This window comes from Lepisma saccharinum, chromosome 16 (assembly GCF_977018435.1).
Source record: "Lepisma saccharinum chromosome 16, izLepSacc3.1, whole genome shotgun sequence".
NCBI lineage: Eukaryota > Metazoa > Arthropoda > Insecta > Zygentoma > Lepismatidae > Lepisma > Lepisma saccharinum.
The window spans coordinates 3,032,117-3,057,104 of record NC_139244.1 but is presented as its reverse complement, the minus strand read 5'-3'; the positions used below and the strand labels follow the sequence as shown (position 1 = coordinate 3,057,104).

General features: G+C 40.4%; 1 protein-coding gene across 2 annotated transcripts in view; it reads left to right on the top strand.

The window, feature by feature from the left end:
• Positions 1-24,988, top strand: part of LOC146000198 (protein phosphatase 1 regulatory subunit 14B) — a 214,249-nt gene that overhangs the window by 82,894 nt on the left and 106,367 nt on the right. For both annotated transcript variants that reach the window (XM_083137575.1, XM_083137576.1), the window contains exon 2: positions 7,578-7,853. In XM_083137575.1, the coding sequence (XP_082993701.1) occupies positions 7,578-7,853 (276 nt within the window). The remainder of the gene's footprint in view (positions 1-7,577; positions 7,854-24,988) is intronic.

The window sequence follows — 24,988 nt, the reverse complement described above, 5'->3', positions numbered from 1 at the left end:
GCCCAAACTTCGTTGGAGTAAGAAAAGGACTATAGAAGAGGAATGTAGATTTTTCAAGTGAAATGCTTACTTTTGTTGTGAAGTGAATATTGAAAAGCGTAGAAATTGTGTACCCTGATAAAGTAAATTCATTCAGAAGTATTTCTTTATAACGAAATAAATTTGCCATAATCTGTGGCGGAGTGGTTAGCACAACCCGTTGCGACACCAGAGGTTGCGGGTTCGAATCCTGGCCTGAGCATGGGTTTTCTTCATCAATTTCATCATATCATTACTCATCCTCATCGTCGCCATTAGGCAAACGTGGCAGAAAAGCAACGCTAATAAAAAAATCAGAAATACAGTTGAGGAGAGGATTTATGACTTAGTCAATGAACAATTGAAAGCGAAAATTGTTCGTGTTGTTGCCTTTTCGCTCACAATATGCGAAATTACAGACGTCTGTGAGCTAGCTCGGTTAGCTCCCTTCATTCGTGGATGCGATTATCATCTTGATATGACAGTAAAACTTCTTGAATGATTCCTCCCCGTGACACAAGAGTTGATATTTTCAAGGAAGTGGAGGCCATTTTGCAAATTACAGTCTTTCGTTATATTAAAACTTCTTAATAAAGTTATAATTTGTCCTTCCCAACTTCTCAGGAATACCAGGAATGACAGGAATATTTGTCCACAGTAAAAATACTACGTGATGAAGTTGGAAACAGGTTTCAAGACTTCAGAGGGTGCGAAGGGCAATAATCTCTGCTCCCTTTTCTTTTGATGATGCGTGTGCAAGTCCTGACTTCGAATGGAACTTATTTAATTGCAGTGCAACTCGTAAAGGTGGGCTATCCTTGATTTTTCTTATATCTCCAATAGCAATATCCTCGAATAAGCTATTTTGCTGTAGAAATTTTATTAATTTTGGTTGCACTTGCCTTGGTGAAAAGTTGTTTTCCATAATTAAGATTAATGAAACAGCCGAATGATCAAGAATGACTGACAAAACATTTGTTGTCTGCATTAAGAGTTTCATGCTAACAAAAAAACTTATTGCAGACTTTTGAGAAGCTTGTTAAAAAAAACAGTGAAATCTGTGCCAAACGAAACTATAATTGCACACAAACAGTTACAATTGTAACCAATTTATACTCGAAACTAACATGTAAAATACTGTAACCATGAAAAAATATGGGTGGAGGTCTATGTAATTTACATATCGATGCTGCAATAATAATCACTGGAATCCCCCCCCTCCCCGACCCCATTGGGTCGAACCACTTAGTTCTGGATTTTAAGGTGTTGGGGTTCTAGATATGTGGCCCGGATAGTTTTGACATTATCGTTATGCGGCCCTACTCACGAATTGAGTTTGACATTGCTGGTCTATAGGACCTGTTGAGGAGATATATGTGTGTGTGTGTGTGTGTGTCATAGAACATCACTACTTCCAAACAAACTTGATGTGGCTCTAACAGAAACATCTGTTTTTGGAGTGGAATGATTACGAAAAGGTTTACACTGGCCTCCCCGATGGTGCAGTGGTAGCGTCGTCGCCTTGTAATCAAGGGGTTCAAGGTTCGATACCCGGTGGAGGCACATAGTGGTTCGGATTCAACTTTAAACTGTAGGTTCAGTCCCGCTTATCCTTACTGTGCATAAAGTGGACTTAAAACACTAAATCAATCAACCAACAAAAAGGTTTACTGTTTCTTTGCAAATCTTCAATTAATGTAAAATTTAGTATAAAAACATAATTTTTGCTGACTTTCTAACTTGAGATTTAAAGACAAATTATTACTTCGAATTCTTCATTAACAATAACAAAAGTGATATAAAATATTGGATAAAATTCTTGCCTTCGCTGAGAATCAAATTTGAGATGTACAGGTTAGGAAAGTGGAGGGAGGATTTCCTGGCGTCTTCCCCTTCAATGTGAACGGTGCCTCCTTCGTTCTACATTGCATTCAAAATTTCTTCTTAGTTTCAGATATATTTTGCATCCCCTATAGCATAATGGTAAAGGTGACCCTTGTAATTTAAAATGTCCCGAGTTTGGTATCCGGTGGACGCCTAATAGTTAGTTCAATCCCACTATACATATAAATCCAGTCCCGATTAGTCTATCTGTATATAAAGTAGACTTAAAACAGAAACTCAAGATACTCAAACGATTATCATAAGGTTGGCGGCGGTTGGTGCAGTGAGAGATCCCCCTCTGCTCAATCAAAATTGTGAAACATAAACTTTTCAGTCAGTAAAACCATCGTGGTACGAACATTAAAATTTTTGTTTCAATTACATATTCGACGTCGATCTTGTTCACCAGATTACCAATTGTGATAATTTTTCTCTGCTTTAAAAACTACACAAGGAAACAAGTTGAAAACGTGAATTGGACAAGGTTTCTTCTCTAGAACTGATTTTTAAAAGACCATGTCTTAGAGATGATCTGAAGGATATTCTATTCTTAAAACGCCAATCAGAATAAGGGATCAGCACTTATGTATATTTTCTCCCGCAGGCACGTTAACGGGGGGGGGGGGTGAGGCTGAAGACCGTTCCGAAATCCTACAAATATGTAATTAAAATAGGGTATAGCGGTGATTAATTTTACTTACATTAAACATCTTTTACAATAACTTGTAATATACTGAGAAATTCATCTTCAGGGGTTCTATTCCCCACTTTTTCGCCCTTAGATGGCAGCTGCTGATAAGGGATGAGCCTTCCCCCGCGAAATAAAATTCTGGCTACGGGCCTGCTGTTCTGCATTGTGACTGTATGTGACCGATGCATCATGCTTTGAGTTCCGTCTACGGGACGCGCGCAGGTTCGAGTCTCTTAGGGGAAACGTATCAACTTTTCTCCTGAGATTTCGGCCTGTGCATAGCACCGGTTGCCACCCACCATCGTGAGGAGATTGGGAAGCTATGAATGAGTCACGGAAACCTACAACAAAGATTAGGGGTTCGTCGTGCTGACCGCACATAACTGGTTGGACTGGAAGTGAGGCCGGCAGTCGGTAGGTGGGCTCTGGCCCTCAGGGGCTGTAGCACCACGGGTTTACTTACGTATATTGGCGTAGCCATGTGTGGGTCCACAGAGGCTCGGCCTCTCCTCGAAATTCTGTCACTTTATTTTGACCAATTCACTGCGATATTTTTAAGAGTACTTTGTAACACGTATAGTGCTGATCTTGAAGATCATACTATAATTAGTTGGGACTGAAATTTCACTTGGGAAGCAATCAATTAACATTGGGAAAAATCACAATAGGAGAGAGCAACTAATGTGATGCAGGAACTGGTCATATGTTTCCACAGGGGATTCCCATCACCACTGAGAGTTTGTCCCCACCCTTGGCCGATTAGCCGGCCCCGTGGCGGAGTACTTATCCAGGTAGTTTCGCTCCTGCCCATCTCTAATAGGGACTCGATTCGTTAATAGTTGAAATAATAATTGTTACTAATTCTTGCCTTACTATTATCATTATTATTATATATCGATTTTGTATATAAAAAAAAAACCTTCAAAAAAATACTTTCTTTCAACTGATATTCTCTACCTCCTTCTTTACTCTCAATTGATAATTCCAACCTCAACAAGAAAATTGAACAAAATTATAGTAGCCACTGTAATCAACCAAATTTATTCAATCAAAACTTCAGTGATGAAGGTTCTGTCTCTGGAGCCTGCCACTTCTCGCTCCATGCAAGAGTCAGCCAGCAAGCAGTGAAATGCGAATTGCTTTGCCAGTGGAGAAATTTTAGCCTCCGAAACCAGAATGAAAAGAAACAGGTGGGTGTCCTTTTCCTGGAAACCTCACTGCGGGAGTCACGCGGAGGGGAGGGGGTGGTGAAGGAAGGAAGGTTCTCTCAAAGGGTTCTCTGGCCTCAGGCTTAGGAGAGCCGAAAAGAATTCCTAGTCCTCTGATATGTCGCTAGGTGTCTCTATATCGCATCGGGCCAGGAAACTACTTTCATGCCAACCTCCAGGCCACTCTTAATCTTGCCCTCCTCCTACACACACACACACACACACTCACACATGCTTGTTCACCTAAAATACTCCTTTTAAGCATGTAAACACATCTGGTCTGTAGGGAGGATGGTCTCATCGTAAACACATTTAAGAAATATCCGTTCTGTACCCTGCCTCCAACATGGAAGGAATGTACGTATAATTCTCAAAGGTGGTTTCCAAAACTGTTCAAATTAATAATTTAGAAATTCCGTATTTTTAGTTTTACATCAGCGTTACTGTTTGTGTTTTCCATTGATCCTAGCTTACCCGTGTCTTTCTTACCTGAGGCCTCAGAGTCGCAAACATTTTTTATCACTAAAATAGAAACAGTTTTGTCATCGAATCACTCCTTCTTTTGTTGATTATATAGTTGCAGTTATGTAATAATTACAAAAAATAAGAACCAATTATTGTATGAATGTGTTACACACGTATTTTATCATTCACTTAACTTTAAAAACTAAATAAATTTTGCTTTTTTGCATGTATAGATGCAGGTACATAGTAATTACAATAAATACCATCATTTCAAACTAACTATACACGGTTTCACACGTGAATTTTACCTTCCATGTACATTATTTTTATGATGTTATGAACAAAAGTAATAGGTAGGGACATTGAATTTTCGCGATGCGCGAAATCGCGAAATGTGAAGAAAGATGCAATTTTGAACATTCTGCACATAACTACACCCCCAATGATGAAATATGCACGAGTTTTATTCGCGAAGTAATGTGAAATGTGTTTTTCCACGAAATGAACGCTTTTTCGCGAAATATCAGTGAAATATCATCAAATTAAGTAGAAAACACGCAAAAACCGGCAATCGAGGTTGTGCGCGCAAACTGTCGATTTGTAACGAAACGTTTGGCTGAAGTTTCCTACCACTTGCAGCTTTCTTATGAATGGCAAATATTTCTTCCACTCACAGGTGAATGTGGAAGAGTGAGTAAATATATATATATATATATATGCACAGCGAGACTTAGAACTGTGGTTAAGTGAAATTATTCTCTTTTTTCAGTGCAATTACCAGTGGCTGCGATTCGCGAGGGGAAGGGGGGTCCCCACTTTCTTTTCCCCTGCACTATGGCCTCTAAATACTAAGCCTTGTCTAGCAAGAAAAGTAAACTATCTTTGCCTCATCCAATCGCCGCTACTGGCAATCACAGTTGAAGTCTAAGTACTTGTGTGTGTGTACAGTATATACAAATGAAGTAGTTTATCAATTTACAGCTCTTTCGTATGTTGTTTCCTCTCATGATGAAAAAGTGTGCGCCAATTTAATTTTTTTTCCACCGCTGGTATATACCGCTGATCTAACATTTTATTTACCGCTCTCCTTAGTTTTTATTACCATAAATTTGTCTCCCTAGTAATAGGCTACAAAAAAATTGAACACCCTAGGGAACAATGTAATTTTATTTTCTTCAATATTTTTCTAGCAATAGTCAGTTGAAAAACAGGAAGTGCCCCTCCCCGCTCGGGTAAGCTAGGGATAAAAGCGTATTTCACATTAGTGCAAGCTTATAAACTAGGGACAAATACAGTTAAGTGCACACGGAAACACCCTGTTCAATATAATATTCCAAATGACTGTCATGAACATGTGAGCGTGTGTGTGTTTTGTTGTATGTCCGTGAGTATAGGTTACACTTTATTCCTGCATGTAATTTTTTCTTTGTAATTTTATATTTTTCTTTCTTTGTTTTCAATAAGGTAGGTGAGCCAAAGGGGGCCCACTTTACGAAAATCATGTTAGTATTTAACACAGCTAACAAATGGCACTGCATTACTATACCCAGTCCCCCTCAGGTGCACCATTCAGGAAACAGACTGTCTTAGGTTGCCAGCAGCCATTTTGTTTGTTATTGTGGAACCCCTGCCGTCGTGGGGACTGTGCAGAGCAGACCACTCCTCCACGGAGGTCGGCTATTCGTTGTTACTGTGTATAATGCATGTCTACAATCAAAAGTTTCACACCAAAAATGTTCTCTAAAAAGATGTAGAAACTTGTATAAACATCATGAATCAATATGGTTTCTTGAGCACAAGCCTTATTTTCTAAGCCAAATATAAGCCGTGGGCCACCTTGGTAACAGATGAAGCTAATGGTTTTGTATTTTCTTTTTAAAGTTACAAGCAATGTTATATAATATCCATTTGGTACACGTTGTTAATTAGTCATAGGAGTTATTTATTTTAATTACAGAAATGTATTTCTCATTAGAAATTTGTAAATTGCCCTAGAAGCTTAACTAGGGCCACCTTTGGCTCACCTACCTTATTTCCCTTTTTATGTATTGGTTTAAATGTCTAATTTTCATACACTGAAATTTCTATGTAAACATGGTTAAGTGGTAGAAAATACTGCAAATCCTTAACTTCGCCATGATAAACAAGACGTAATAAATAAATAAGTAAATAAAAATAGGCAATGCGGATGCAGTTTCGCAGCCAGAAATTCTCCAGCTCTCGAGAGTAATCCCCTTTTGAATGTTCACCTTGTGTTCGCCCCCACGAGGATTTGAAATGCCTGCAGAATATCGTAAATCATGCTTTGGAGTCTTCGCAGAGAACTTGGATTAAATTGGATGCAGCGCCTTATCTGTTGTGCCACAGAACAATGAGAGCATTCTTCTTCTTCCTTGATAAGAGGATTATTGTTGACAGAGGTCGACTCCCTTGTTTAGCTCTTGCAAGAGAACTATTCGTCATGCAGAATCCATTTTCTTCACTCAATTTAGGGATTATTTTTTTTTTTTTTGCCAAGATTATGTTAATTCCGCAGTTTTGAAAGGTTTGCGCAAGGTTTCAGAGGGCTAGAAAAATGCCACTTTTATTTCCTTCATCGCCAAGAAATTTGTTTCCTAACTAATTTCCTGGTTCTTCGATTGTTACTGATTTGGAATACTCGCAGCCAGTGAACGGATTTACATGTAAATTAAATACACATACTTGTATCTTATTATTTTGTATTATTTTTTGCGAATTGTGGAATGTAAGCTCGAAAAATGCTAGCTTTATTTTCGTATTGAAAATAAAAATTGAAATTTATTAGATTTGAGTATGAACGGTGGAAAGATGAAATAAATGAATGGACAATGACAAACATATGACAGTACATAAGTCCATTGAGGATTGTACTGGCTTGTGTTTCACCCGCCAGACCCTCGTTAGTCTGCAAAATCCAGGGTGATTACATAGGTATATGGCCACCACGGTGGCCAGACCTATCGCTCAGGGAGTTTTATTGTGGGGAGAGCTAAAGGCAATTGTGTATGCAAAGGAAATGAAGAACCTGATACACCTCAAAGAGAGGATCACAGGTGTCATCTCTCCAATCACCCCAACCACACTAGCAGACGTCTTTCACAACTTGAGCAGAATAATGCATTCAAGCAGATGCTGCGCATATTGAACATATACTTTGACCGTAGCCATTACATATCAACCATTGGTGTGTTCGTATGCACGTATTTGTTTTGCTATGTAACCTGACTTTTGACACCCTGTACAGTACCCAAAAATGCATTCATTCAACTTATTTTCTTTTGTCCTTTCAGAATAAGAAGCCATACCCCATGGAGTGTGGTGTTTCGGCGTCTTACCCCTCTACCAACGGAGGCGCCCCCAACGGAATAATGGCGGACGTGAGGAGCGAGAGGAGCCCCGCGAAGTCCGGCCTCCACGTGAACTTTATCGACAAGGGAGAAGTGAAGGAGCGCAGGGAGAAGTTCCTCACGGCGAAGTACGGGACGCACCAGATGAGCCTCATCAGGAAGAGGCTGGCCGTCGAGATGTGGCTGTACGACGAACTGCAGAAGCTCTACGAGTCAGGGGTGAGTACCATGCTTCTTTTCTTTAGCCCCGCTTTAAGCGTAACGCCCACTGAGAAACGCGACAACAGACTGCAACAGAACTTCGTTACCTGTTTGTATTGAAATCGAATGGCGTAACGCCGTCTCAGTGGCCGGCAAGCTTTAGGGGGAAGCATTTCTTTCAGGGTGAGAAATCCTGGGGGGACAGGGGGATTTCCCCCACCAACAATCTTGGCCTCAAAAGTTCCCCCACCAAAAATTCCCGGGGGGAGTTATTGTTATAAGAAATAAAAGATAAGAAATTACTTTTGACTTCAAATATACTTTACTAAGAAAAATATCGAAAACACGCACATATAGTGTGGTTGCGAGTGTTGAAGAGAGATCAATACGCATAATAAAAGTAAACCAAGAATGGAAGACAATAATAACTATGAAATCTAATTTAAAGCAAGAACTAAATAAAAGCTTACGAAAAAAAACACCAACTATTTCGTAATGTAAACAGTTAGTGAAGGAATTAGTTTGGTACTTTATAAATATCTCCTATGTATAAAAGTAACAAATTAATTTCTTTATATGCATTTAGGAATGAAAATTATAATGTATTTTTAATTATTTAATATGTATATCGTATAATTTATAAATATGTGTGGGGGTGAGTTTGTAGATTAAGATCTTTCCCCCCACCAGTCTTCAATGATTTCGCACCCTGATTTCTTTTAACATTTTTGCTAGCATAAATGCGTCCAAAAATCTTGAAGCAGATAGTATTTTACTCGTACACGGAGCGTTTCATGTAACATTTGGGTTAGCTTTTGCGATTGCAATGCTGTTGCAATTTGCTGCATATTATAATATATGCAGCACGACAGGCACGTCGAGTTACACCATCTATGGTGAATGCACGGTATCTCCTTACCTTCTTAATGTGTTGTGTATATCTTGTACTTCCCTTTGCAACACGGCACTTTTAACCTTTCTCAAGGGGCTCCAGGTAAGGGTTTTAGTTATACTTTGAAATGTGCAAAATGGCTATATGTGCCAATCTTCCCAGAATTGCAAATCATTCATCCGAGTGTAAATGTCTGCCTCGTTCTCGTTTTGGTTCCTCGCACATCCTACAATGCGGCAGGCTGTTGTCTGCATGGATTCTAGTTCCATTATTAGGCACCATTACTTATTCACAAATGTTACGAGTGTACTGCAGTATTTCTGCACCCACTTTTTCTCATATCCGAGTTTGAGTAGTCAGAAGGTTACTCCGAACCGGAAACAATTACTTTGAATGCTTGCGTTACCTATGCTGGGTATCAGTCAGAGAAGTGCTTGATTGCTTTATCTTATGAAATAATAAGAAAAATCGTAGAAACTCATTGAACTATCTTTATAACTATTCCAATTGTTATCGACACGACACTTCAGAGATCAGTTTTGAATTTTGTATACAGTCTAAAGTCTCTCATGCATTCATGATATAGATTCCTCACATTTCGAGTAAAGGGCAAAGAAAGAAAAGAAAGAAAACTACAGAAGAAGCATGTTTGTTGCAAATACTCAGTTGGTTTTAAATTTGAATTGGTTTGGTAGGCCACCAACAGATGGCACCACCGAATTAAGTTTTCAAAAGTAATATCGCCAGAGAGTTCTGAAGTAAACTTATATGAGTGACGGCTCTCTAGTTTAGAATTTTCATGAATTAACCAAGTGAATTCTTGATTAAGTCTTGCACAAGTTATTCATGAAAAGACAGGAATCTTATAGCGCAATTGTACAAGAAATGTTTTGACGATAATTAAGTTGTAGATGCCAGTTGGTTTTTGTCTAAAACTTTTATAATCCATAAGATTTACATATCTAGATGGGTCATGTACTGTTTGGCCACGCGTTGTAAGACCAGATATAGCCTGCCCAATACCGACAGGATCATTTTGAGGTGAATTTGGGAGAGTTCTGGTTGCGGAACTGTTTGTGTACCTATGGGGCGTCACTACTCACGTTATAGATAACGTTTAGCATCAGATTTGTTCACCAATTTTGTTCAAAACTGGGACAGTAAGTTTCCGTATCAGGCTGGCGATAACTCTGAAGGAATTTTCTTACACACACCACATATAGAAAGTGTTTATTCTTCATTGGAGAGGAATGTTACGAGTGGTTTGCTGATATACGTATCTTTGTGCTTTATTTATTTTGATTATTCAGCGTTTCGGCTGTCTACGTGAGTGATAATGGTGAGAGAATGGATGCTAAAGTTCTCAGTAGCAGTACTCGTAGAACAACATGTTTAGTACTAAATAGCTCATCTTTCGTCTTCTTTCTTCTTCTCTTTCACTTTTCCAGTTAAGCACAGCACCGTGTTTCTCGTAAACTTTTAGCCCGTTTTGATAAGTCGCATTACCACGTTTTCATTTTTAAAGAAATGACGTTGAATTCAGGATGGCCATCATGCTGGTAACATATCCTCCTTTCTTATATCATGCATCATGTTTTCTAATCCATATTTGCTTTCAGTTAACTTATTGGTCACCCTGTACACGGGAAAGGAAGCGCCAAGATCTTATGATTAGATTAGATTAGATTTATTTTCTTTTTGTGCGAGCCATAGGCTGTACGCACTACATATTTTTGATTTTTCTACACTATTTTGTTACATTTAGTTTTCGTTTAAGCTGTCTCTTCCTTTGTCCCCTATATACACATTATTCCCCTCCCTCGGCAGTTCTTCTACCAGTCTTTCTCCTCACTTCTCTTTTCATGCACTCTCACCAAAACACGCATACATTTTGCTTTACACACACTTACACTATAAAGATGGCTCGTCTGGAGCATGATCACTCATTTCGTTGCCTTCTCTAATAGCTTTCCCCCGCCGTTCTCTTACTTCCCCCAGGTATTTCCCCACTTGCTGCCCCGCTTCCTTTATCTTTATTCTGTCGTCTACCACTTCTATCACCTCCCTGCCTGTTAAGTTTTTCATCCATTTGTCCCTTAGGTCACGTGTAGAAGAGCAGTTCAGTAGGATATGCTTGTCCGTCTCCTCCCCATCGCACAAAAGACATATCGTTTCCCCTGCTTCGTTTCTCTTTCTTACTTTGTTTGGCAGTCTGCTATTATTTCTTGTCTGTCTATGTCCAGTAAACTGTCCCTGATTTGATTTTCTGTTGCGATGCCCCCCTTCCTCCCTCTTCCCATACCCAACCCATTCCGCTATTATATAAGAGATTTTTCACTTCCAGACCCCAGCTATAAACGTTTTCCTCCCTTGTCTGTATTTCCAAACATTGTCCCCTCAGCGTAGTTTGGCCCTCTTGTGATAATCGCATCCAATATTTAACAACCCTCATCCGTGCTTGTACCGCGTCTCTGTTCAGTCCCAATTTCTTGAGAATCCCACAGTTGGCCGTGCCTCTGCTTACGCCCATTACTCTCTTATAAAATTCTGTTTGTATGCCAATTATTGTGTTGTCCCCCCTTAACCCCCACAGTTCTACTCCATAGTTTAATGTACCTAATACTATTGATGAATAGAGGTTTTGAATGACCGGGAAAGGCATTTGAGGTGCCTTATTTATTGTCCTTATGACTTGTTCTATTGCAAATTTTGTTTTAGTTGACGATTGGTAGTATTGCCGCCCCAAATCTAACCCTGGGCACAACAGTATGAAACAATAATCAGAAAACAAATTTACAATACCTCCGGTTACACAACCAGCACGCTTGGGTGCAATTCCGATTTCGCCCCGTGACTAGTCCAGATCATATCGCATTCTGTTGTTATCCCGCACCAGCAGTGCATACTCCTTTGGGATGCATGAGGCGGTTCGTTCCTGATCTGAGAGATTGCATCGCCTGACATAATGGCAAACTTCGAGACCATCTGGGAATGGGACTCGACGGTGGAGACGTCTGGCGGCGGGGTTGCAATCAAGGCCGAAAGGCTTTGCTGGGCACTCGTTTTTATCGAACGGAGAAACGAAGGAAGATAAAGTTCAGCTGCAAAACAGAATAAAGAAAAAGAAGATGAAATAGCCCTAAACTAGGACAAACTAGGACAGCGAGAGAAACATGAAAATATACAAGTGAAGAATGTCGTTCATGTTGCCTATTTCCTATGCGAGGAACTGAACTTGACATAAACTTTCTACAGCGTGTTTCGAAAGTCGCAGAACCCAAATTAGATCGCTTTTAACATGAAAAACCGTTAGAGATATTTACACCGGGTTTTCTGCATTACAAAGCCTCATCCATTGAAATATTTTTCAGTGATTAGCATTATCAGTTTATTCCACAGAGAATTAATAAGTGACGGATGTCAGAATCAATATTTTTCTAGAATGCCACTTTTGGGTGAAAAAACATATGTAAGAAATATCGTAGGATCATAATTCGACGTGTGATTATTGGTGCCGTATAAAGTTAATCTGACATTTGCGTCCAATGTGGGTCATGCGCAGCATTTGATGTTTTTGGATTGGTGATTACGTTGGTTAAGTGAAAAGGGGGAATATCACCTTAATTGGCAACACTAGCAGGTCGAAATTTGGTGTGTTCTAATAAAATGCTCAAACTGTGGATAGAACACATCAACTGCAACAATATTGAGGAATTATCTGCAACCATTTAGGTCTCTTGTGTTTGAGAATAAGCGTTTTAAGTTCACAGACATGAACGGCCGAAGATAAAATATCCTCCCGAGCTAGATGGATTTTTGGCACCACCTACTCTTCACCCTGCTACTTCGCTGCCCCCAACTTTCTACCTTGGTCTCCCTTTATGTACCTTCCTCCAATAACATGACTATGTTATACATTTACGGTTGTAATGACGAAAAATATTAGGCTTGTGATGAAGGGTGACATCAAAATAACAGTAATCTCTTAGCTTGAATTGCTACATGATTTTGCAATATAGTTATGTTATAAAGTAGTAACTTCAATTAATTCGTTTTCTACACAGACCCAGCTGTTTTTTTACAAATAGCTACGCGTATGTAATCGGAAATAAGAGGCGCTACTCGAGGGGGTCGCCCGGTCCTTATGCCGCCCGTGTGTACAGATAGGCACCCATATTAGTGACGTTCCCCCTTCAGATCCCATCTGGACACGCCATTGCGTTGGATCATGCATATACAGTTGAAGTCCTGATTCGGACGCCTGGTTTCGAGTCAGCACCCGTTGTTGTCACTTTTACCTACAGTGTTTAGACATGCATTCATTCAATGCGACGACATTACACTCCCAAAGTCCCCATATTGTATTAAAAGAAATAGGAGAACTCAATAACACAACGTAGCAAAGAGAACAGCAACATCACGTTATGAAATCTCCAAAGAAACTGAATTGGCAACGTCTCATTTACTCCACGTGGACTTGGCAAGAGCTGTCGGTTCCTAAAACAAACGCTATTGGTGCGAAAGCTTTGAGGGGAGGATATACTGTGTTCCACGTGGCCTTGACATGGTTGTCAGGGGTGAAACTGATCTTTCGGAACTTTCAAGTAAAGTAGCGTTACAATCAGGACTTGAACCATACCAATTCCAACCCAGTTGTTGCACCTGTGGGGGATTTTTTTGTCCGTTCTTGCAGGAAACCTCTGTGTTTGGGCGCGTTCCCTGCCTGTTGACACACACGAGGCTTTGTTCCCGCTTCCTGCGAGCCGGAGATAATGTTATTTGCGGAAGTTCACGTGTTGTTGAATCAAACCTTGAAAACTCCACGCATTGTTCTGCCCCTTCTGTGCTGTACCGAAGCTCTAGTCTGAGACAGCGAATCCCAGCGGCCATAAAACCACGTGTCGTGCGATCTGGTGCTTGCTGTTTACATTGTGCATTGTTCGTAACGTGCGTCACCAGATGACACTCTCTGCGCTTGATAAGGTTGCGTATGCATCCGGTGCTTCTTAGTGGCTATGAGTGGTGCGAAAATGGCCCTGTTGTACTCATTCTGCAACTAAATGGCAATTGAAAAATTCACCGTTCGCTCAGACAGGGACAATTCCCTTGTCAGACTCAAATATCTTCTGTAAGAAAGATTCTTTTTAACAATAAAGCACAGCAGGCCCCATGGAAGGGCAACTCGGGCGCTCGCCCTAGGCCCCGTGCTAGATAAAAATTATTGTTTGTGTAGTTTTTTTACGAGTTTATAGGATGCTGGTGCTTCTAATTAAGCAACTAATCTATTTCCCGACTTCACGGATTGTTTCGACATACTTAAAAGCAGAGGAGTCTCCTGAAAGCATGCGGTCCATGCTACGCATGCGTCAGTTGTGGGAAAAGGGACAGCTTGCTCTGCGACGACATTAATGAGCATTTCTACATTCTAATTTCTTCATATAGGAGAAGTATTTATTTTACACGAGAGCGCTCAACTAAGCTTATATTAAATTTCTTGGATCTGAAGTGATAGAAAGTAATAATTCTTTTCCCACAATTGACGCATGCGTCACTTCAGATCCAAGAAATGTAATGTAAGCTTAGTTGAGCCCTCTCGTGTAAAATAAATACTTCTCCTATATGAAGAAATTAGAATGTAGAAATGCTCATTGCTGTCGTCGCAGAGCAATCTGTCCTTTTTCCCACAATTGACGCATGCGTTCAGGAGACGCCTCTGCTTAAAAGTTTCCAAAATTACTGAAATCACATTGTTAACCAAGTACTACATAAAAATGGTGTTCTAGCATTTCAATCAAAAATAGTTAAAATGCGCTATTAGGGTAATTATAGAATTAAATCATGGCGTGAAAATATTATTTTGTATAAGACAATGTAAATTCTCTGCATTAGCGTCAAAATACAATGTAGACAGTGGAAAATTATGCTGAAAAGCGTTATTGGATATGACTAAAATTTGCCACTTGTTGTACCCGTGACGTAACAGCTCGTGAGGACCAGTGCCTACCAACAGACTGCCGACCGCACGAGATCATCCAACCAGTTACGGGTGGTCAGCACGACGAACCCCCAGTCGTTGTTGTACGTTTCTATGACCGGATTACGCTGCTCTTTCATAGCTCCGCAATTTCCTCACGATGGTAGGTGGCCCCGAATGACATCGTATAGATGCACTAAGAAACTGACAGCATAAACTGTACAATAATTAAGAAAAGCCGACCTCCGTCGCGGAATGGTTGACGCCAGGAGTCCCGGGTTCGAATGCCGGCCTGGGTGTTCTTGCGAGTGTCCAATTAATGTCATCTTAGCATCACTCATCATTAGCCAGAGAAGCGTATTTAAATAACAAAAATCATGTTTCTAGTAGTCGTGGTACAGTGATTGCTTTGGACGACCACAGATCCGTTTGCTTACGTGGGCGCAGGCAGGAACTGCAATGCATTGCCGAAATATCTATTCAGAAATTGCCAACTCGAGAGTTGTCGTGCATCATATAGGCCATGGGAAGCGAGGAGCGTGTTCGACACGAGATGTTCTCCCGAAGGCATTGTCTCCCGCTGGTTCGTCCGTGCAAGATTAGACGTGGATGTGTGTAGGAGAAGACATCCGAACGAGCGGATCCCAATCTCGCCTTTCTCTGCTGGCTGCGACGTTCCCACCGACGACCTGCTTCCTTCGGATGCTTTCCTTTCGGATGAATGGACCACATCCGCCGAGAACAAAGCTTTTCGGAGCACTTTCACCCGGGCTGCTAATCGCGCGCGTTGAAACAAACTAAAAAAGAAACCGTCATTAGGGTCACGGATAGAGTATGAGGAGAACAGATGCGCAAGTCAAGTTCAAGTTTGGTTCCGCGGAGTTTGATCCAGTTCAGCGTCCCACCAACAGATGTCTCTGAGATCGTGAGACGCGGGACAGATAAAATCCGTTATCTTATATTTTAAGAACTTGATATTGATCCACCTCAATTCTTGTCTGTGAGAATAACCTAGCATGTTTTAAGTGTTATATTTTTCGCATGACCTTAATAACAGGGTGCCTTAATTCAGAAATTAAAGATCTGAGGTAAAGCAAGAAAGTTGAGTGCGATATTGTGACCCGGTGGAAACTCATGGTTGTTAGGATCCAGCGTTAAATTGTAGGTCCAATCCCAATTAGCCTATCTGTGCATAAAGTGGACTTAAAACTTGGAAGGTGCCTACTCGATATCCAATTCGCCGATTTCCGTTGTTGAGTGGTTAGCACCTTCACACTACGACGACTGGTGACTCTGGTTCGAATCCCGGCCTGGGCACGGGTGTTCTTTAGAAATTAGAAATTCTTTATTCATGGACGAAGTTCAGCCTGTGGCTGCTCTACCACCTAACCCGCAAAATCTAGTACAATAAAACAAACAAAATACAATTACTACTATAACATAAGAATTCCATTACATTTTCACTTCTAAATATTTCAGTAATTAAGACTCTAAAAAGATAGAAACAATTTTACTCATTCACACACACATCAAAATGTTCTTCTTGGGTTCAAATCTGCTCATTTTTTGTTTTGATTTCAACGTAAGCATGCTGAATCTAGTCATGTGTACTGAGGCTCTGTCCTTACTCATGTAGAAGTACTTTTGTTACTGACCTTTTAAAGCTGTTGTAGGTCGCACACGAGGTAGCATCTGGTGGCAGCGCATTCCAACAATATGCAGAAGCAGCTTTGAAGGATGACAGGAATATGGATTTTGAGAATCTGTCCAAGTGAAGTTTCTTAGTGTCGAGTCGTGTAGTTGTGTATGTCGTGTCTAAATTGGAGTCTGTCGTATAAGTATGTCGGTGTTTTTGTTTGCAGAATTTTGAATATTGTGCAGGCCAGATGTAGTTTTCTGCGTCGTGTCATATTCAGCCAATTAACGTCATTTAAGTAAGGAAGTATGTGATCCCTTCGTTTCAAGCTAAATGCAAAACGTATACAAGAATTCTGTACTTTTTGTGCAATTTTAGCATTCTTTTTTGTTAAATTAACACCGTTAACAACGTCACAGTAATCGAAAATGGGAAGACGCAATGAGACGCAATTTAACATCAGACGAAAGTAAGTGCGATGATTTATAGAGTGATCTGAGTATACCATAAGCTTTTGAACTCTGAGACGTTACGTGGTTTTGCCAGTCAAGTTTCTGTGAGTGTCCCTTCATCAATTTCATCATATCACTCATCCTCATCGTCGAGGTTAGTCAAAAAGTTGCAGAAAACGATTATAAATAACAAAAATCAAATCGTTCATTCGTTTAGAAAGAAATGCATAAACGTTGAAGCTCTCATTTTTTGCACCATCCCGATGTCGGTGACCACAAAAGGATTCATCCTGCTGTACTCTCACGCTTCACTGGGACTGAGTGCAATGTGTGTAAACAGTGGCTCGCCAAGGAAGAGGCGAGTCGAGAAAACACTCGTCCCAGTTATTGTCCCGTCTGCTGGCCAAATGCAAACCGGCCTCAACTTCAGGGAGACTGAGAATCCAGTCAACTCCACCGCATGAAGCCTTGACCTCCACGGAGGACCTCTCGCTCGCTCCATTCCCTCGGTGATAAGGAAACCAGTCGTTCCTGTGGAGGGGAGTGGGGGGTGACGTCGTTGCCCTCAAACGTCTCCGTTCCCTTGTTTGTTTCCCAGTTGCAGGAACGAGAAATCCACGATAAAGTTAGATCGACAGATGGCGCGGAAGGAACGACAATTATATACAGCAACAACAGTAGTAATCTGTTCGAGCAATTCTGTTCAAATTGTCCAACACCATACACTACATTCATGTTTCGAAAATGAAAAATATATTCACTTGAGTTGGAAGTTGCTTTTTTTTAGTGACTACATTGTTTCATAGTTTCACTTTGACTTCGTTTTACTTTTAAACTAATTGGAATATTTGAACACGATTGTTAGCTCAACAGAAGAGCAGTAATGAAATTCAACACAGAAAAGAGTGAGGTGCTCATAACAACAAGAAACAGAGCCAGAAATGAACCAAGAATAAAGATGGACACAGAGGAGTTAGTGGAGAGTTTCAAATATCTAGGAGGAAGCATAATTGAGAGAAGTTGAAGAAAAGATGAGGAGGTAAACAGAAGAGGACAAATGGGTGGTGAACTATATCAAAGCGTTCGAAGATTAATATGGAACATGGATGTACCTATAACATGCAAGGAGGTAATATATAACACTATGTGCCAATAATTACGTACGGAGCAGAGACTTGGACAATGACGAGAGAGACAAAAGAAAGACGCAGGCAGTGGAGATATTGGGGAAGACTAGAAGTGATAGAATAAGGGATGAAGGTTTTGGACAGAATAGATCTGGCACAGATGAGATGGTTCAGACACATGAAGAGGATGGATGCAGAAAGACTACCAGTAAGAGCTTACAATGCACAAGGAGTGGGAATAAGGCCAAAGGGGAGACCAAGATGTCCGTGGAAAGAGCAGATAGCGGATAGTGTTAGGAGAAGAGGACAAGATTGGAACACTGTGGAAAGAGAGGAGTGGTGGAAGACCTGGAAGAAATGGAGAGGCTTCACTACTATGCCGACCCAGCCAGAGGCAGGAAACTGCGAAGGATGAGGAGGATTTTTGCGAATAGTTTAACAATAAGATTTCAGTATTTTTGTATCTGGTGTGGGGCCTCGGGCGAGAGTCAGAGTATTATCTTTACCGTTTTCCGTACATGGCCGCTTCCGTGGAATTTCCCCCGACTTTCCTCATTGCTATGACCAAGGACAAGTTGCTCATTGTTGCATGTCGCAGTTGCGTATTGCAATGAAGTCTCAGGTGTGGCCGTTCACAATAAAGAAGTTGGTTTATCGCCCAGCGTACTAATAAACACGATTAATTATCCGGAAATTGTAAACTCTCTACGCCCGCAAAAGCTTTTCACAAAACAGTTGCTTTTCCCCCCTTAATTAATCGACTTCCGCGTCGATTGTTTCCGACAATTACTTCTGTTTCCGAAGGACGCCGAGGAGAATGTGCCTAATTGAGGATGGGAAATCGCGCGAGTTTTCTAATCTTGCGGAAGGTTGTCACCGATCGAACAAATAAGAATCGGCGGGTATGAGAAGGCTGTCACAACGTATAAGTGCATTCCTTCTGCTCAATAAACATTCCAGGGTTGCCAGGGCGAACAGATTTTGTGACTCTCTCTCGTGCAGGTATTTCCTGCCTAAATGTTCAGTCATGGACACTTTTAGGTTGGGATGCATTGAAAGTTAATGGGATTATTACAACCCAGACGTGTCGTGACTGTACAGTGGCTTCTCCTATACTCTTAAGTATTTTTGGTCCCGGGTTCGAATCCCGGTATGAATGATCTTTGTATGTCCCTTCGTGATTATTCAAAAGTGGCAGAAATGCGAAGTGAAATAAACCAATCAATGTAGGTGTTTTAAGGAATGGAATTGCGCTAATGTTGTACAGTCACGGACACTTCTGGGTTGTAACAACACTATTGACTTTCCATTAAATGATTACAATCCATGAGTGTCCGAGACTGTACAATTTGTACACTGCGCCGTTAAGTTGTATTTCCATTCCAGAGCCTCTAAATGCGTAAACAAAGCACAGGGTGTTCGAGAAGTCACGCGCAACCGAGACATTGAACTGCGTAACTTTTGTACAAAAATTGATACAAACATGAACCTTGCACTTCGTCTATGTGGATATTTTTTAAGCATTAAACAAGAAAATGAATCTCTACATGAACGTTCAGTATGAGGGAAAAGTTACTAAGGTGTAATAACGTGTTTGTACGAACTAGAAACAAACTGGGATAAAAGATATGTATGGAGTCGGCGATGTATATCGATGGTTTCCGTGGGTATTTATGGAATTGATAAAAGAGCGATAAATATTTACAAATTTTAATGGATCCCATACGATTTATAGGGTTAATTATGACATTCACAAAAACGTGCTTTTTTTTCGAAATTGTGAGGCGTACTGGCAACACTGGTCGTGTCAGAGGTCAGTACCAGGTGTGCCCGACATCAATGTTATTCAATCAATTCGCAGTTGAAAGGAAAGAGTTGTAGTATTTTTGTACGATAAATTTCAACTATTCGCGACTGGGCCTACTGTTTAAAGTGGGATGTGAACCATATGTGCCTCCATCGGGTATCGAACCCGTGACCCCTTGATTACAAGGCGACGACGACACTTTCTCAAGTGAGTTACTAGCTCTTAGCTACTTTTTGAGCGATGTAACTACAGTGATCTTTTCAAAGGTAACTTTTGAAACACTGCTCAATTTACCCGGTGCTATTTCGGTACGCATGTGTGTCGAAACAAAGCTTGTCACATGCCTTCCTTAATGACGTTCCTGTTGCCTTCGTAATTTTCATTCCGTCCGCCAGGGGGATTCGTGGGGGGGAAAAAACAAGAAATATCAAGAGCGGAAAATTGACACAGACGCGTCAGCGCTGCGTAACAAACAGAAACTTTGTCATGCATGCACTTTTTGTTTTGTGTGTGAACCGTGGAACGTTCGTCTGTTTCATCAGCATTTGTCGAAATGTCCTGTATCGCAGGAAAAGACCTGGTTTCAAAATTCCTACCTTCACCGTCCCTTTCGTTTAGCAACGTCCACACGCTGCGAGGGATGAGGCAAAGGGGTGGGGATGCAACATCCTCCTAACGAGCGGCTTGTAGAAAAGCTTGCTCAGCGGAACACATCAAAGGGAATCAATAACTTTGTTTTCACTGTTTTTTCACCCTTTTTCTGCCCCACAACATGGAGGTGAGGGGGAAAAGTTTTGCAGTAACGAAATTCAGAGAGGATCGATAATGGGTACGGAATGCAAATTTCTGCAGTTTGTCCACTGCAAATCGTGGAGCGATTCCCGAATGTTTGCAATTTGTGTAACTGAACTTGCTTTACTTGATGCCAAGTCGCGGCGTGCCCAGAATTTTCGAAAAGGGGGATGTAACATATACTTTTTTCAATATTCAGTCCTCGTTTTGCCATCTTTCCCTACCTTTGACGTATATTTTTTTAGGTATACTAGGCCGGGGGGGGGGGAGGGTGTGACCCCACCAATCCTCTTTGGACACGCCAATGATGGCAAGGTAATATTTTTCCGACTTGTCTTACTAATTAAACCCTGGAGCTTCTTGACAACGTAAAATAGTAAAATACATGCCAAAGGCGGGCCTTCAAGACGTGGAAACCTGGTGCAAATACTGCAGTTTTCATATTAGTATAGATGAAAATTAGTGTTGCATGACTTTTGAAACAGCCTGTAGTTACAGCTTACTTCCCGATAGATGGAGCTGCTTCCCTGATTTGCAAATACACTAGGCGCTAACAAGGGGAGATTCAATTCTTTCGTGATAATTTATTGATCAATGAAAATTTTAAAGTGCAATGGAATTATTTCCTTAAGAGATGGCCCGACGGAGTAACCGAAATTATTTTTGTCTTTAGACTAGCACTCAACAGGAACTAAGTTTAGAAAATTATCTATATTCAAATTTACCTGTTTCTGAGCTATCGACGCGTCACTCTTGATAGATTGTTGCTTCTCAAGGCCAGACAGGTCGACAGACTTAATTGCGTTAAGCATTTATTTTATATTTATAGTTACTGAGGTACCGATAGTTGGCATGGATTGAGGGACATGACCGGAGCGTTATTGTACTGCTGATTGGTACCTAAACCTCGTATTTTTATTGGTCCACGTGTAATCGTCAGTGTCAATTCTTAGGTGCGAGTGAGACTGAGAATTCTAGTACGTTGGAGGATTGTTTTTATTGCTTTTCTAAATATTGAGGGGCTACATCTGCAGGAACAGTGTAATTTATCCAACCATTCACGACCCCCTGAAGCCATCGACGGCTTGGCGAGTTCGATTTAGTGTCTACTACGCTCCTATTACAATGCGGACCAAGCTATAGGTGTTTGCACCATGTCGTTGGCACGCAGCCGCCTTTGCTCTCCTGATCTGGCAGTTGCAGATTCCGGGTACTTTTTAACCAAGCCTCGTATTTTGACTTAGCTGCGCACTTTTAAATTTATAACCGCGATTAACCTTTACGTACGTAACAAGTTAGTAATATTAGTCTCGTAGATTTAATTGATTGATGCTGGAAGCACATTAGTCAGTGACCAGAAAGGGGAGGATGTTACATGTCCGCCCCCTTCGCAATGCTCAACAGTCTTAACATTTATCTTTGCGCTTGGCTCGTTAGATGGCATTGTTTTCGATTTTATCCGTGGGAGATCCTAATCTAAAGCTCCAGAGGCATAAAAAAGCGACAGAGAGGGAGAAAGCTTAGTTTCTATGTCAGTCAGCTGCACGATCATTACCCCAGCGGAGGAACAAAGAGGTAAAAAGTCATTGAAATTAGGCCGTGGTAAATCTGATGCAGCTTCAGCTTGCACGAGGGAAAAAATGAACATCGCTTTCTTTCGCATCATAAAAAAAGGTTCTTCACTCCCCCCCCCCTACCTCAGCTATCTGAAGCAAAGGGACTTCAGTTCGATCTATTTTTGTACTTTCTGATAATCAGTGTTGCCAGATGCTTGTCTGGGTTGATTGGTTTAGTTTGTTTTACTTCGCCCTGCTGCCAGTTTTGGCACAGTTTTTCTATTCGTGAAGCTCTGTTCGCGGAAAGGAGATGGCGTAGTGGTATCGTCGTCGCCTTGTAATTAAAGAGGTCCCGGGATCGAAACCCGGTGGAAGTGCAATTCACCGTGGTTCGGATGCCCTATAAACTGTAGTTCCAGTCCCTATTAGCTTATCTGTGCATAAAGTAGACTTAAAACAAAAACTAAAACAATTTGTTTGATATACTGATAGCAGGCTCAAGTGGCGCCTGACCGACCTACTTTATGCTACACCAATGTCATCGGGGGTGTGCAGCTCGATAAGTGTCAACAACCTCATTGCGAAGTAAAAGCTGTATGGATAACATCGCTCTCCCGTTACAACGTTGCCAAGCGTACGTCTGTTTTTGTTATTTGTTTATATTAGCTTGTTTGTACAGTGTTTCGGTGTTTGTGTACTACTTTTCCGTACTTTGTGTAGTATTGTGCAACTTTTATCTACGCTGATCCCCCCCTCCCCCCGTTTTACAGTACGTTTGGCAACATGCTGTGTATCCGACACCCATTTGTTTCGTCCCGCCAGCAACGTTCGGTGCCTTCACAGAAAAAAAAACTGGTTTGTTTGGAATTACCAAAAAAGTTTGGTTGAGCTGTTTGGTTATGCTTTTTGTTTCTGATAACCAAATGTTGCTTGTAATTACTAAAGCATTTTGTTTAAGAATACCAAAAAATTTGGTCAGACGAAATATAGTACTCGTAAACAAAATGATACATGTGGAAGTAAAGAGAAACAAAACGTTTGGTTAAATTTACTATATGTGTGCGTGCTTTCGAATTTGAAATAACGATTGTCCAGTTTCGTTGAGTGTAGTATGAAAGTCCTTTGTCGAAATTTGAAACTCCTGTAGATAGATAATTACTCGAAGGGAGTTTTTATGTTGTTGTGTAGCCTAATATGCTGAAAAAAAGCTCAGGATATATATACTTTATACTTATGTTTCCTTGAATGGCCGCTAGAGGGTTCTGCCAAAATGTGAAGAAGAAACATAAGTTCTTATACAACAAATAATGGTACGTTTGATTGTAATCATAGTGAAAAATTGTGCTTTAACACTCTACGAAAGATGTGTTGTAAACATTAAAGCTATAAATTAAAGAAGAAAATGTACTGCATTGAATAAAAGTGAATCTCCCATGACCAACCTTTTTCATTCCAGACTAGGAGATAAGTGTACGGAAGAAAAACAAACACGCTCCAAAAACGGTTAGTTCATGTGAACTTTCTATTCTGAATGTGTATTTTGAGATCGGTTAATTTGTACAAACTACCCAGCTAGCTAAAATTATCCAGATTAAGTAATTTTGAATACATTATTTAAGAAATCGTTTGGTAACTTTAAATAAAAACATTTGGTTTTCCTACACAAATAGCCTACATTTTGTTAGATTTACCAAAATAATATTTGGTGTTGGTAACCAAAAAAATTGTTTACGACAAACAAATAGAACTTGACCAAATCTTTTGGTACTGGTGAACAATTGTTTGGTTGATGTCTATTTAAACAAACGATTTGTTCACCACTACCATTTTTTTCGTTAATCCAAACAAAACATTTTTTGTTGTGACACGAAAATCCCCGATGTCAGTCGAAGAGAATTCAACTGATCCCGATTCGTTCTTTCCCAGATGCCAGCTAGAAATGCGACAAGTATAATAATATTTATGCATCATTCATTTTCCGTTCATTAGATCATAATGTACATGATGTTGAACAGCTCAATTCATTTACAATTACATATATCAACACACTATTACAAGGTTTTAATATTTCTAGCAATTACATATGTTAGAATACATCAAAATTATTTTACAGTTGACAGTTTGTAAAAAAATATGAAAAAAAATATTAAAAAATGTTATCATACATAGTCAAGTATTATATTTTATTCTTCCATATACTCACAGGTAAATACACTTTTATAGCTTTTATTTAAACATTTTTTCTGAGGGATTAACTTTATGTTGTTCGGTAATTTATTGTAGAATATGGTACCTGTATTTGTCGGAGCTGACTTTGTTACGTAAAGTTTCAATATTTTCCTGTGGAAATCTGCTTTTTTTCTGGTATTATACCTATGTACTTCTTTATTTTTTATAATTTGACCAGTACAGAAATGTGCAGAGAAATTATCACAAAATTACAAGGTATACACATGCAATATTAAGCATTTCGTGAAATGCTACACATTGGAAAGATGGTCGCTTGAGGGTTTCTCGTCCCACACTCACTCTCCCTGAGTGGTCCAGAACCCTATTTTCAGTTTCCGCGGATTACAAAGCAACTTTCGAAGCGGGACATTTTGAAACATCCTCGAGCGCCGCAATCCAGCAGGGAGACACGGGACGCCGGAGTGGCCCCCCGCGGGGAATAGGGTCACGCCGCGGAAGGAATAGTACAATGTGCATCCGGGAGATGACCAGTGTTGCCAGCCACTGCTTAATAATCACTGAAAAGAGATTGGTTCATCTAAAATTTATTCAACCCACAATTCATTTTACAAGGTGAAGAGACGTGAAAACTATAGTGGAGTCGACGTATCAGCCGGTGTCCATTCACAGCGCAGAACGGTCATTTTGACCCTGCTGGCTGCTTCGGTTGCCGCTGCTTACCCAAGCA